Source organism: Oncorhynchus nerka, linkage group LG3 (assembly GCF_034236695.1).
Source record: "Oncorhynchus nerka isolate Pitt River linkage group LG3, Oner_Uvic_2.0, whole genome shotgun sequence".
In the NCBI taxonomy this organism is placed as follows: Eukaryota; Metazoa; Chordata; class Actinopteri; order Salmoniformes; family Salmonidae; genus Oncorhynchus; species Oncorhynchus nerka.
Genome location: NC_088398.1, coordinates 22,924,227 through 22,938,593, shown reverse-complemented (window position 1 = coordinate 22,938,593; position 14,367 = coordinate 22,924,227). Strand labels below are relative to the sequence as shown.

General features: G+C 43.2%; 1 protein-coding gene across 3 annotated transcripts in view; it reads right to left on the bottom strand.

Annotated features, from left to right (window-relative positions):
- Positions 1-2,459: 2,459 nt before the first annotated feature.
- LOC115105038 (beta-1,4-galactosyltransferase 3-like) overlaps positions 2,460-14,367 on the bottom strand; it is a 28,494-nt gene continuing 16,586 nt past the window's right edge. For all 3 annotated transcript variants that reach the window (XM_029626578.2, XM_029626586.2, XM_065009893.1), the window contains exons 2-7: positions 11,270-12,590; positions 9,672-9,907; positions 6,700-6,887; positions 6,352-6,474; positions 6,056-6,160; positions 2,460-5,839 (exon numbers count right to left, since the gene is read on the bottom strand). In XM_029626578.2, the coding sequence (XP_029482438.1) occupies positions 5,578-5,839; positions 6,056-6,160; positions 6,352-6,474; positions 6,700-6,887; positions 9,672-9,907; positions 11,270-11,555 (1,200 nt within the window). In that variant the 5' untranslated portion in view covers positions 11,556-12,590 and the 3' untranslated portion in view covers positions 2,460-5,577. The remainder of the gene's footprint in view (positions 5,840-6,055; positions 6,161-6,351; positions 6,475-6,699; positions 6,888-9,671; positions 9,908-11,269; positions 12,591-14,367) is intronic.

The window sequence follows — 14,367 nt, the reverse complement described above, 5'->3', positions numbered from 1 at the left end:
GAGAGGACGATCAGCTGTCCGTCCTGTCTCCCTGTAGCGCTGTCTTAGGCGTCTCACAGTACGGACATTGCAATGTATTGCCCTGGCCAAATCTGCAGTCCTGATGCCTCCTTGCAGCATGCCTAAGGCACGTTCATGCAGATGAGCAGGGACCCTGGGCATATTTCTTTTGATTTCTGAGTCAGTAGAAAGGACTCTTTAGTGTCCTAAGTTTTCATAACTGTGATCTTACTTGCCTACCGTCTGTAAGCTGTTAGTGTCTTAATGACTGTTCCACAGGTGCATGTTCATTAATTGTTTACGGTTCATGGGAAACAGTGTTTAAACACTTTACAATGAAGATCTGTGAAGTTGTTAGGATTTTTACGAATTATCTTTGAAAGACAGTGTCCCGAAAATGGGACGTTACTTTTTTTGCTGAGTTTAGTAAAAGATCACTTTTTCTATAATCTAGATAGGTAGGACTGGGGTCTGAATAGATTGTTTAGCATGTCTGCTCTTTTCTATAAACGGTAGGAACACAATATATGATCTATACTTGGCATGTTGGTTTCTCACTTATGGGTGGAGCAAATTGTGATATGGGGCAGGTGAATTGGCAGTATATATGCAAATGAAATCTATTTTTCAGGTCCCGTTGATAAACTCAAAATGAGCTCATCCAGTTTGTTATCCAGTGACTGTACATTTGCCAACAGAAAAGGGGAGGGATATTACTGTTAGTTTCATGTTTGTTTTACATGACTTGCACCTTTGTTTGGTCCTGCTCGTTTTACTAGATGCTCATTGATCGATCTTGATTAATCATTGATCATTTTACTCTAGCGTCTCATTGATGTCAAATCCTGAGGTCAAGACGATTGGTGAAAGGTCATTCATCATCTTGGAGAAGGATGAAGGAACATTACATATTCATGCCATACGATAATCAATTAAAAATTTTAGCCGTTTTTTGTTGATCGAGCCACATTGTGTGTGTGTGCGTGCATTCAATCCACTGTGCACCCATTCAGTCATTACAGATCCCTGACCAGAAGCAGACCTGTTCCCTATGAATGGATAGCTAAGATGGGAAACACCACCCTCCTGGAGCTATGACCATATCGTGTACATATCCATATAATCCTTTCAGATCTAAAAGAGTCTAGGGGTGGGAACAGACGATGAGAATCTCAAACCAATCCCTTGCTCCAATGGCATCCCCCTTCTACATTAGAACATATCCACCACTGCTCACTGATAGGCTAAGTATTGACAAGTGGCAGAAGCTAAGGATTGGCTTGAACAGAGAGATTCTGAGCCGCCCTTTGTTTCAGTACCCATGACCATCTAGGTATTTGGTTATATTTTAGGAGAAAAAAAAAAAGTGTGGCTACTGTTTTGGAAAGTGGCCGGACAAGGGTATATAACCTGGATATATGCAACGCTGTTCAGTTAGAGCAGAACAAGGTGACGACTAAAGGAGGGAGGGTAGTGAAGTTTTAGGATGTGATGTTTAACAAGTCATAAGAAGGTTATGGAGTGTTTGTGAAATAGTTGATATGACTGCTTCTCCAGAGGGTGGGCCACACCCCTTACGTCCTTCATTGGAAAAGTCTGACATGTTTATGGAGAGGGAATATTATACTTGGGAGACGGGATTAACGAATGGAATAAGTCTAAATGTCCAATAAAACTATACTAGACGTATCTAACAGTGACGATTTCCCACTACAGTAGACCTAATTTTTTTTAACTAAATCAACAATAAATGTTTTCTTTCATTGGTAAGAAGGAAACTTTTGAGTGAGTTAAGGTTGAGTAAGGATTTAGGGATGATCTTGAAAGTACTACCACTTCTTCTAATGCTACAGTAAGTATGTTACAGTATGGCTACAATGTTGCACATCTGGTTAGGTGCAAGTTCAGAGGCAATTGGAGTCAAAAAAAGTATCGGTTCTGGGAATCTTATTCCTCTTGTAAATCAGTTGCATCTTTAGGACTGTAGGGCTCTCCAACCCTGTTCCTGGAGAGCTACCTTCCTGTAGATTTTCGCTCCAACCCTTTTCCCGATTCTACTAATTAGCTAGTTGAGAAGCTGAAAATCAGGTTAGTTACAACTAGGGTTGGAGTGAAAACCTACAGAAGGGTAGCTCTCCAGGAACAGGGTTGGAGAGCCCTGGTGTACCTAGCAAAAAGCATTTGTTTTGTATCATTTATGACAAGAAGCTGTTCATTATTTCTTACGTCACTTTTCTCAAATACTGTAGATTGTGTTCTATCCTCTTTACATACAATTAGCCTGGCTGACGCAACTCACGTGACTACACAGCAAAAAGCTGTGACCAAGAGCTGTCAGACAGACTACTTTACAATAGTGTAAAGAAATGGCCTCTTGCAAGACTGTCAACCAAAGCTGTGTTCAGCTACAGAAAGGGTATCCCACACAGTTCATCCAGTCAGAAGGAACTTCACAGGTGTTTGACTAATCTTTTTGTTTATTAATCATTGTATAAGGCCACTCTGGACTGTGCAGACTTCATTGATAGAGGAATTAAAAATCAGAAATACAGTATCACATTGTCCTTGTTACATTTTCAATGCCCTGCGGTGAGTTCCATCTTCTGGCGCCGTCACCCTGGACAGCGTATCCACATCATAATGGAGTGAAAGTCAAGCTATACATCAACTGAAACAAACTGCAGAGCACAAATAGACATGATAATGCAATCGCATGATATATAATAAACCACTACATGAAGTGTTAAAAGGTACATATAGCATACGTCTTACGAATCACTACACAAGCATACACTTCAGCATGCTTCTAAAAACTCAAATGTGAATTCATGTCAGTGGTCTGTGTGTGGTTTTCTGTACATTCCACTCATCTAATACAGGGTCTGTGTGTCATGCATAATCAGGCTTCATATGGAGTAGAAAAGGTCAAGAGATTCATAGATCAGATAATAGAACATACACAAAAACCTCAGCATACCTGGAGTAAGTGGAATCCTATCTATTCCCATGTCAGCATGCAACCGCCAGCACAACTATCAGGCGTCCAATGCTTTCTCTCGAAGCCATCTTTGGTTTCAGCCAAGAGGCCTGAGTCCTCTATGTAATGTACACACAAAGGTTCAATTCCTAGTAGGGATCTAGTGTAAACAATCATATTGGTCAGGGGGTCCAGACAGCATGCAAAGAGGAAAGTCAGGGGACAAGCCATGCAGTGAGGAGTACATTGCACTGGGGAATTCTAGGGGTGACAGATTTTAGATAGCACAAAATAAAAAAAGGTAATATGTTGAAAGAATGGCTAATGGAGAAATGCTGTAAATGCTAACCCAGTATACCTATATCAATCTTTAAATCAGTGCTTCAGCAGAATCAGTACAACCAATGAGTGTACTACAACCACTTGTTTCCACGTCACTTACCAGTGCCTGATTCCGTTTATAGACCTAATTAATTATAGTGGTTTCTGGTCATCCATGGACAAAGTTCCTGGTTTTCAGCTCTCCTGGTTTTCAAACCATTCAGCCAATTTAGAGTATGGAGATGGATCCCAAGTCTCTGACTATGGAGAGCCCACTAGGACTTGAATCCCTCAGTTTTAAGCTACATTGACAAATCATAGGAAACCAACATAAAAGCTCCATAAGGTAACAAATAAGATAAAAGACCATGACACACCACCATTCTGATGTGAATATAGCCAGCCCACCTGAAGGCAGTGCATTGATCATGTCAACCGCACCTATTCTATTTGACAAGGCAAAATGCAACCCCATGTCAATGCAATCTAGAGATTGAAGGAGATAACTGGAGAAAAGACATTCTGATTGTAGTGATAAGATGAAACCCAACCATACCAAAAAGATGTGCCAGAACTGTGAACATACTGTGAGAAAATCCTTCAATAATCAGCCTGATATTCAGGGCCTGTATTGTGCATGTGCCTCAGACTAGGTGTTCTGATATAGGATCATTGTTGCCTTTTTCATAAAGAATTTGATATGAACACGGAGGACCTGATCCTAGATCAGCACTCCTACTCAGATGCTTTATGAAGACGGGCCCAGGGAGTGACTACCACGCTAATTGCAAACAGCACTTACCCCTGTCAATATTCAGGGTAGCAGCTTCACTTCGTATAATATTAAACTGTAAAACCAGTTACATATGGGTCGTTCTGAAATTAGTGCCTTTTGTGTCCCTTTGCTATATTAAGTAGAAATTAAATTTTAAAACCCTGTTCTATTAAATGAAGTGTCATTTAATGCTGACCACAAGGAAAATGTAATAAATCTGATTTAATAAAGACTTTTTAAATTGCCAAAATTCAGCATTTTGACATATCCCTAAGCATCCTGTGACTTCTAGGAAGATTTTAACCTACTTAACTCACCATTATTTGAAAGCCCTAGTTATTTTGTCATTTCTGAAGAGTTAATGACTTAATGTGATTAGTGATTCATTTTAAAAAAAAAAAAAGTGAACTGAACTCTCGTTTTAATATGGTGAAATTCCTCTTGAAATATTTATTTAAAAAGAAAGATTGAACATCAAATCATAGTGTACAAGCAGGTGAGCTGGTTCTACTCTTTCTGGCCATTGTCTTGTGTTTTTTGATGGAAAACAGAGCAGGTCGAACATAACACGTCTACCCTTTTACCCATAAATAAACAGGCTAGAAATGTTTGAACAATTGAATTTGCATTCAATTGCCCCTCCCTGTTGCACACAACAAGCTTCCATTCCCTCGGATGGGGGATTTATGGCTGACTTAACCCGGTTACGGTCAACTCTGTTACTTTATATGGTCATTTCTTTCATTTGACCTCAAGATGGGAAACCGTGTTTTGAACATGTGCTCTTTATGGCAGAATGTTAAAATTGGGTGAAATCAAGTTCTCCTACTCAAAAGCCACCTAATCAGCAGAAAGACCCATATGCTATTGCAATATCAGTAGCATAAAATGGTTTTTCATTTATTTATTCTATCCCCTAATTTTGCTATCACTAGAAACCGGTTCCATTCATAACTCTCGACCTGAAGTTCTACTAAAAGGACAAATAGAACAAGACAGGTTTTTCTAAGGCAACGTTTTTTTTTGGCAGCGATATAAACTCATAGAGTCAGTCTTTTTTCCTCTCCTCTACCATAAGTCCCTTTCACAGAGTCAGTCAGTGGAGTGGTGAGACATAGCTGGACAAGCTCGAGAATCACAACTAGAGTGGAGAATGCGACAGTAATTCATATAGGCAGACAAAGACTCGGCCCACAGATTCTATCTAGGCAGTGGAGAGCATTGGTCTTCGGTTCAGTCTCTGCTATTGTTAAAGTCTCAGTTGAGAATGCTGATCAGACCAGAGGAAGGAACAGAAGGAAAAGGCATGTGTGTATAATGGCCTCTAGTCCAATAGGGGGAGCCACCCACCTCTCCCCACTGTAGGCGTTGATAGGAGGTGTGAAGGCAAAGAAAGGAGCGATTTAAGGGTCCAGGGCCCCCTCTCACATCCCTGCTCCCAGGTATAAGTTAGGAGGGAAGAGTCGGTGGTGGATGGGAGTGGAGTGGGTAAAGGTGGTCCAAGTCAGTGGTTCGTGGGTTGGTTCTGTTGTTGTTCCTGTTGGAGCTTGGCTGGAGGTTTGGTGGGGGCTTCGACTGGCGGCTTTTCTGGGGCTTTGGCAAGGATCTTGGGGGACGGCGCCATGGCATGCAGGCCGGCCTCAGTGCCGATGTGCACAGTGATGTTGGTGTAGAGGGGGAAGTGGTCACGTGACAGCACCTCGTACTCCACAGTGTTCATGCCGTCCAGCTTCCACGTCTGACGTGTCTTGGCCAGCATGTTGAACCTAGGAGGAGGCAGGGAGAGGGGAGCTTAGTGATGGACTGTGGGTTTATTCAACAGACCTAGGTCTTATTCGATAGAGGGCAACATTCAGAGGTAGCAGATGGAAATCAAAAAAATGTACAGATACAATGTGCTGCCTATTTGAAAGAATCTGAACGTGTCACCCTACTGAATGGACCCCAGCCATACACAAACACGTGTCAGTCCTGTACCATACCTCCTGGGGTTCACATCGTTTCCCTTGTCCAGCTTGTGTTTGATCATCTTGTATCGGCCCACCTTCACCGATGGACGAGAGATGAACATCCCTCCTAGGGATACTCTGAGAACGGGAGAGAGGGAAGGAAAGAGAGAGAAAGAATTTTAATTGGGTTATTATCTATTATAAATAATAGGATTATTCAGTGTCTTTAAATTGTATCCTTTTGTTAGACAGAACAAACCACAATGGGTCCATAGCTCAATGAATTGGCTCAATGTTCCACCCCCAAAACTCCCAAGGACCCCTCTCACCTGACTCCAATGTCATCGTCCTCTCCTCCCCAGCCCCAGTAGTTGTTGGGGAAGCCGTTCATCTTCAAGTAGTGCAGTGGAGACAACGCGGACACCCCTCCGAAATACATCTTGTAAGGCAGCCTAGGAGAATGACAGGATTAAAATAAAAATGAAGGATCAGATAGGGAACAAGTGAAATCAGAAATGAGTGAAGCCACGCATAATGAAAGAACTAAATGACAACTAAAATAATACATTTTTTGTTGAATAAACTTGTGAAAATCAATGAGACTCACAGTGAAAAGAGGAACTAATAACCATAAGAGGAAAAAGAGGGGGAAAAAATAAAAATGAGAATTGACTGACTTGTATCCAAACTTGTCCATGGCGATGGCGGCGTGCTTCGGGTTGGCGTCGCACATGTAGGTGTTGCGGTCGTCCTCAGGGATGAGGTCCACATCATGGAAGAACAGGCAGTCCCAGTCCTCCTCCCTCATGGCCTCCCGGAACCCAACGTTCATCAGCTTGGCCCGGTTAAACGTGTAGTTACCAGCCTAAAGAGGGCCAAGTAAGACATGTTTTAATGGCATTTAGAGACCCTTATGTCAGCAACAACCTGCAAATATTCAATATTGACATGGTCTCTATACAAATTATAACAATAAAAATAGGTTATTCATTATGAACGTTCACCATTTCCCCTAGTTTTTTTTTTTTGCAGTGGTGGCAAGGGTAACAGGGTGCATTGCTGCAAGCGGTAGTGCAATGACATGCTAGCTGTTCCCATAGACTTCCTGTCATTGAGCTAATGACGATCCATTTAAAAGCGCGTCTCAGCAGAACCATAGATGGCTAAAGATACACTACATGGCAAAAAGTATGTGGACACCTGCTTGTCAAACATCATTCCAAAATCATGGGCATTAATATGGGGTCGGTCATCCCTTTGCTGCTATAACAGCCTCCACTCTTCTGGGAAGTCTTTCCACTAGATGTTGGAACATTGCTGCGGGGGCTTCAATTCAGCCACAAGAGCATTAGGGAGGTCGGCACTGATGTTGGGCGATTAGGCCTGGCTCGTGGTCTACATTCCAATTCATCCCAAAGGTGTTCGATGGGTTTGAGGTCAGGGCTCTGTGCAGGCCAGTCAAGTTATTCCACACCGATCTCAACAAACCATCTCTGTATGGACCTCGCTTTGTGCACGAGGGCATTGTTATGCTGAAACAGGAAAGGGCCATCCCCAAACTGTTGCCACTAAGTTAAGAGTTCCCTTCACTGGAACTAAGGGGCCTAGCCCAAAACATGAAAAATAGCCCCCAACCATTATTCCTCATCCACCAAACTTTACAGTTGGCACTTGCATTAGGGCAGGTAGCATTCTCCTGGCATCCGCCAAACCCAGATTCGTCCGTCGGACTGCCAGATGGTGAAGAGTGATTCATCACTCCAGAGAACATGTTTCCACTGCTCCAGAGTCCAATGGCTGCGAGCTTTACACCACCAGCCGACGCTTGGCATAGAGCATTGTGATCTTAGGCTTGTATGTAGCTGCTCGGCCATGGTAACCAATTTCATGAAGCTCCAGACGAACAGTTTTTGTGCTGACGTTGCTTCCAGAGGCAGTTTGGAACCCGGTAGTGAGTGTTGCAACTCGAGGACAGACTTTTACGTGCGACGTGCTTCAGCACTTGGCGGTCCCGTTTTGTGAGCTTGTGTGGCCTACCACTTCGCGGCTGAGACGTTGTTGCTCTTAGACGTTTCCACTTCACAATAACAGCATTTACAGTTGAGCGGGGCAGTTCAAGCAGGGAAGAAATTTGACTGACTTGTTGGAAAGGTGGCAACCTATGACGGTGCCGTGTTGAAAGTCACTGTGCTCTTCAGTACGGGCCATTCTACCGCCAATGTTTGACTATGGAGATTGCATGGCTGTGTGCTCGATTTTGCACACCTGTCAGCAAAAGGGTGGTTGAAATAGCCTAAACCATTTGAAGGGGTGTCCACATACTTTTGACCATGTAGTGCATATATCATATTTGGGCCCCCGCTGATAAATGAATATAGGGTAAACATTGACATTGGTTCCATAAGTGTATTAAATATAAGGAGTGTGCGACTTCATTTTTATACAGTTTAATCTCCATTAGTAGTCTCATAAAGCCGACCGTAGGCAACACAGGTCTGGTTTCAATGATGGACTCTGTTGGCATAGAGGAACTACGTCACTGCCTAGGTCACTGCTTTAGGTCACTTTAGGTATTGAATTACTAGTTCCTCTAGTTCCTCACCGAGGTCAATAGCATGAGTAGTATTTGTTCCTGTGGTTCAGTGTGTGTGTGTGTGTGTGTAACTATGACAACCAACCACAGCTGAAGACACACAAATGCTTGAACTGCTGCTAGCTTGCATTATCTTGTTTGAGTTGAGTGCAATCTGGCAGTGGTTACGCAAAAATACTGCACACATGCAGAGTCATGAATAAATGCTTTAGACATAATGCTGTAACATCTTTCTAATGGTAAATGCCTTAGCGTCTCAAAATTAACCTGGCTCTAACTTGGTAGAGGTTAGCTTGGCATTCATATGTTGCAGGTAAACAACAAGCAGGCAGTGACAACTTGACTAACAGTGTGAGGGTAAAACAAAGTGCTTGTTTAAAGTGTAAACAAAGGGATTGCTACAAGTTGTTAAGAAGATTAAACTCGGTTAAGCCTTCCAGTAAGCATCTTTCAACCATAAGGCTGTGTGTGATTCCATGGTTAGGACACCAGAGGGTGGTTTTGATCTAGGCTGAATGTATACTTGGCCTCACCACTACAGCTAGAAGGTAGTCCAAATGAATATATCTTTTGGTCAATTGCAGGAAGTGTAAAGAACATATTCATACTGATAGGTTGTATTACAGATTGCACAATCAATTGATAACATTAATGTTGTCTTTAAAACAGCAATCAGCAGTTGAAACAAAGTGTTTCTCACAACCGCTTTTCGGTAAAAGGCTGAGGGATGGGGCTGGAGAAATGTGTTACCACTCCAATTCATAGAGCTATGGATGCAAGGACTGAACATTCATGACCGTTTTAACCATGTTTTGAGGCTAGACAGTGTTTGTTTACAAACATTGAAGAAAAACAAACTTATGTTGGGTTCTCATAGAGTGTGACAGTTGAACTAGGCTCATGAGGCATTTATAAGTTATATTCTTCAAGAATCAATGGGTACATATCATTAATTTATACATCCAAAAAGGTATGTAGCAACTGACGACTGCCCCTTTAAAAATGAACCTGTTGAAACAATGTGTGTGTGTGTGTATATATACGAATGCATTTCACCTGGTGGATGATGTAGATGCCGTAGTTGAGCTGCTGTCGCTGTAGAAATGGGTGAAGGTAGTAGAGGAGGAACTTCAGGTGGTGCTCCCGGTTTCTGTGGGGAATGATTATGGCGGTGCGGTGCCGCGCCTCACAGTCAGGCGGCCTGTAGCGCCCCCCGAGGACCACCAATGGATTCTTCCGCGCAACTTGGGCCAGCGTCAACCCGGAAGGAAAGCTGACGTGGATCGGTCCACCTGAAAAGAGAAACGGGATGAGAAGAAGCTAGATGTCATAACAGCATTTTATTGCTAGACCGATATCGTAACACACCAATTAATTAAAAATCAGTAGGCTGTCCATGCTAGCATGCTCGTTCTAACAGGGTTTTGGGGATTTGAGATCAAATGTTTTACATGAGACGACAGTACAGAATGCAGTGTGCCCCCTTTAATCCATTCTGTTGTTGTCTCATAAAACGTACCTCCAATCCAAAATGCTGCAGTATAGAGACAAATTAAAACATTTTAGCTTCACTGTCCAAATAAATACATGGGGGAGTGTAGGCCTAGGCTATGTAGCCTATGTGCTTTGAAGTTTGTCACTTCAAAGTTAGTAACCACTGCAAACAAATACTTGTGGAACATACGGTCGTCTCATGTCAAACATTTGATCTCAAATCCCCAAAACCCTGTTAGAACGGAGCATGCTAGCATGGACAACCTACTGATTGGGGCGGCAGGTAGCCTAGTGGTTAGAGCGTTGGACTTATCGAATCCCCGAGCTAACAAGGTAATCTGTCGTTCTGCCCCTGAACAAGGCAGTTAACCCACTGTTCCTAGGCCGTCATTGAAAATAAGAATTTGTTCTCAACTAACTTGCCTAGTTAAATAAAAAAGTACAAAAAAAATATACAAATAAATAAAAGCAAAACATTATAGGAGCCTTTGCTGTAGGCAAATCTCTTGGCTTCAGTGTGTTTATCCAAATTTGAATGCAAAAAAGTAGGAAGTTGGACACAAGGTAAACTGACCATTTGAACAAGTATATTCAGTCCCTCTAGTCGAAGCGTACAACAAACACTCCTGTTGGGTCAGCCGCCACCAAGTCTTGGCTCAGTTTGAATGATCTCCAAGTCAAAACACATCCTTCCTTCCCTTACTAGGGGCCATCATTGAACAATTCCTGACTGTATAGGTGAAGCAAAGGTTCCACCATATCATGTCTACTCAAAATTCTGGTAACTTTCCCAGGAATCCAGGGTGCCTTGGGTACCCATCCAACCTGGTCAGATCAGTAGCCAACTAACAAGTAAGGACGGTTTTATGTGTGGAATTATTTGGAAATTCCCTTCCACAACAAACCAACCGAGGCTTTCTGACTGCCCACATTTTGTTTTCTGGCACACTAATCAAGTATCCGAGCCACTTTCTTTTTACCAGAAAGTATTGTTCTGGCGTACATTGTAAAAAACATTCCCTCTTCCGTTTCAGTCTGGAGAGGGATTGAAGTAAGAGGTACGGGGAGCGCTGGGTAACTGAAGATGACGGCTGGTGAACTCAGAGAAATATAAATGGGGCTGCCAGTTCTAGGACTTCTATTTCTGTGTGTGAACTCACCTATCAGGGGAGACGTCTTGGGGCAGTAGGGCATGTCCTCGCCCCGGCCGTGGGCCTTGGCCAGGAGGGACAAGTTGGCATAGACGTCACTGCCCGTGTGATTGCGTGCGTGGGGCGAGCCGGCACCGGACGTCCCCGTCGCAGTGGTCTCCAGCTTGCGGAAAATCCTGATGAAATACGACACTCGCTTGTGGTAGCCCTCACGGGACAGCAGTGCCATGACGACCAGCTGGACACCCAGGAACATGAACAGGTAGCGCCATTTTGACTGTAGCCACGTCGCCATTTCGCCGGCTCTGCGTCACAAGGAACTTGGAGAGCGGTTTGGTGATAGGTTTGGCTTCGTTAGTCCTAGCAACCTACACTAGAGGAACGCTGTGAGAGAATGCTTACTTTGTGGCTGGGTGAAATACGGGGTGGGATTGTCAACAGGTGTATGTTTTTATTGTAAACAAGTGTGCACTGTCAGTATTGTGCAACTGTATGATATGACAAGTGCAACAAGCAATGGTATGGAGGTGCATCAATGAAAAGTGCAAAATCCTTGAGATGTTGAAATGTTTCTTTTTTAATCTATTTTCAGATATTGGAGTGTGATATGAAGTTAGATCAAGTTTATAGTAAAAGCACAGTGAGAAACCAAGAAAGGCACTTTGGTTTAGCTGATCACTGGAGAGGCAAAAAAATGGAGGTAAAAAAAAAATATTCTGAAAAAAGATAAGAGGTCTTTATTTCAATCTCTTGTCCCACCACAAGTTGAGATGTGTTGATCTCCAAAGTCTGCTGGTGGCCCTCTGGTTCATCAATGGCGTGTGGTGGCGATGCCAGCCCAACATCATGCTACTAGAACTCCATCAGTGTCCAAACCACCACCACAGCTCGTTTGTTTCCAGTAAAATGGCTGACTGGGTGCTGTTGTGCTGCCTTGTGTTCTCTAGCCGCTACTCTCATGGGGCCCTCTAAACAAACAGCCGCCAACAACAAAAGAGAGCACAGGCAGCTGTATGGGCCCCTATCTTTTACAGAGGATTATGGTTTCGTTTGGCTTGACAAGGCTGGCTAGAGGTAGGAAGAGGGAGTGGACCGAAACCAGTACAGTGAGAGGAGGAGTAGTCAGGGGCTGGCTGTGTGTGTGTGTGTGTTAGGGGAAGGGTGTGGGGACAGGGCAGACAGAGAGCAAAGAGAGAAAGGGGAAGGTCCGATGGTGACTGCGGCTATTGTCCCATTCTGACGGACACTCTGGGCTGAGAGACACTTCCAAGGGGGAGGGGTCCACCACGCCTGGCAGACAGGGGCTCAGACCAATCACGAGAATGGTGCTCTGAAAGACAACGAGAGAGAGGTAGGTGGTTAAGAAGTTGTTACAATTGACATCCTATAATAATCTATTGTTGCTGCTGGCATCTTTCCCAATTAGACTAACTGTTTACCACATAAATAATGCACAGCCGGAACAAACAGCTTGTTTGTTTTCAGCTAAACAGCCCAGCTGGAAAGAGCCAGGAGGAATCAGGCATAACAGGAGCTTCAATATGGACGCCTTCGAAGAGAACAGACCGCTGGCAGCAACCGAGGAGCAGAAAGAAACAAGCTCAGAGAAGCTGAAGCGATTCAGAGAATCAAGATAGAAAGCAGTGTAAAACGTTTTAGCTCTAGGAAAATGTCCTACTACTACCACCACTACCCCTCAGACAGACCATAGAATGATCGTGGGTCGTTAAACGGTCCTGCTACGTGTGCTCACGTAATCCTCCTTCCTTGCGAAGGCTATCTGTTGGAGAACCCGACACGTCGGCACTCACGAATCAATTAGTGCACATTAAAGACGCCAGCCTCAGACTAACTCTAATCCTAATCCCAAATTGAGAGCCCAGGGATTGGCAGAATGGAAGAGAGAGATAGAGTTGCAGAAAACAGGATGAGAGTCAATGGGCGAGGGTGTGTGCATGTATAATAATGATATGTATCAAGGTTGCTGTTAGCCAGTAATAGCCGGCTTTTGGCCATAAAACCATTTAAACACCGATAAATGAAATTGGCAACGGACAATTGTCCCCCCCACCTCAAAAAACACATTGCGAAATAATGCTTTATAGCCTACTCATTGATGGAAATACATTTGACCAGTCATGCTTATTGGTCTATGGGTTAATTTGCATAATTTTGTAGAATTAAATTGGCACGTATATTCTTTATGCATCACACGCACAATACAGCCTTTTTGTGGAAAATCTGTCAGCTAGCCCTTTAGGGCCAAACCATTTCACAAAAACTATTCATGCAATCTGTTAACCATAGTTTTAGGGCCACGATTAAAAAGAGAGCATTTTAATTATAATAAACACGCAGCTTTTTTTAATCAACTGGTTATTGAAGTGCGCTTCTCATTCAAATGCATAGGCAACGTAAGGCAGGCTTCATCAACGCATCACACACCACGTTGCAATGAGCTGGAGGCAGTATGCATTTTGAAAACGTATGCTAAACATGTGTATTAGAGGCCGACCGATTAATTAGGGCCGATTTCAAGTTTTCATAATCTGAAATCGGTAATTTTGGACGCCGATTTTATTTTTACACCTTTATTTAATCTTTATTTAACTAGGCAAGTCAGTTAAGAACACATTCTTATCTTTCAATGACGGCCTAGGAACGGTGGGTTAACTGCCTTGTTCAGGGGCAGAACGACAGATTTTTACCTTGTCAGCTCAGGGATTCAATCTTGCAACCTTACGGTTAACTAGTCCAATGCTCTAACCACCTGCCTCACGAGGAGCCCGCCTGTAACGCGAATGCAGTGAGAAGCCAATGTAAGTTGCCCGCTAGCATTAAACTTAAATCAATCATAATCACTAGTTAAACTAGTAATATCAACAACCATGTGTAGTTATCTAGCGCGTCCTGCGTTGCATATAATCAATGCAGTGCGCATTCGCGAAAAAGGACTGTCGTTGCTCCTTTCTTAAAATCATACACAGAAGTATATATTTTTAAACTTGCATATTTAGCTAAAAGAAATCCAGGTTAGCAGGCAATATTAACTAGGTGAAATTGTGTCACTTCTCTTGCGTTCATTGCACGCAGAGTCAGGGTATATG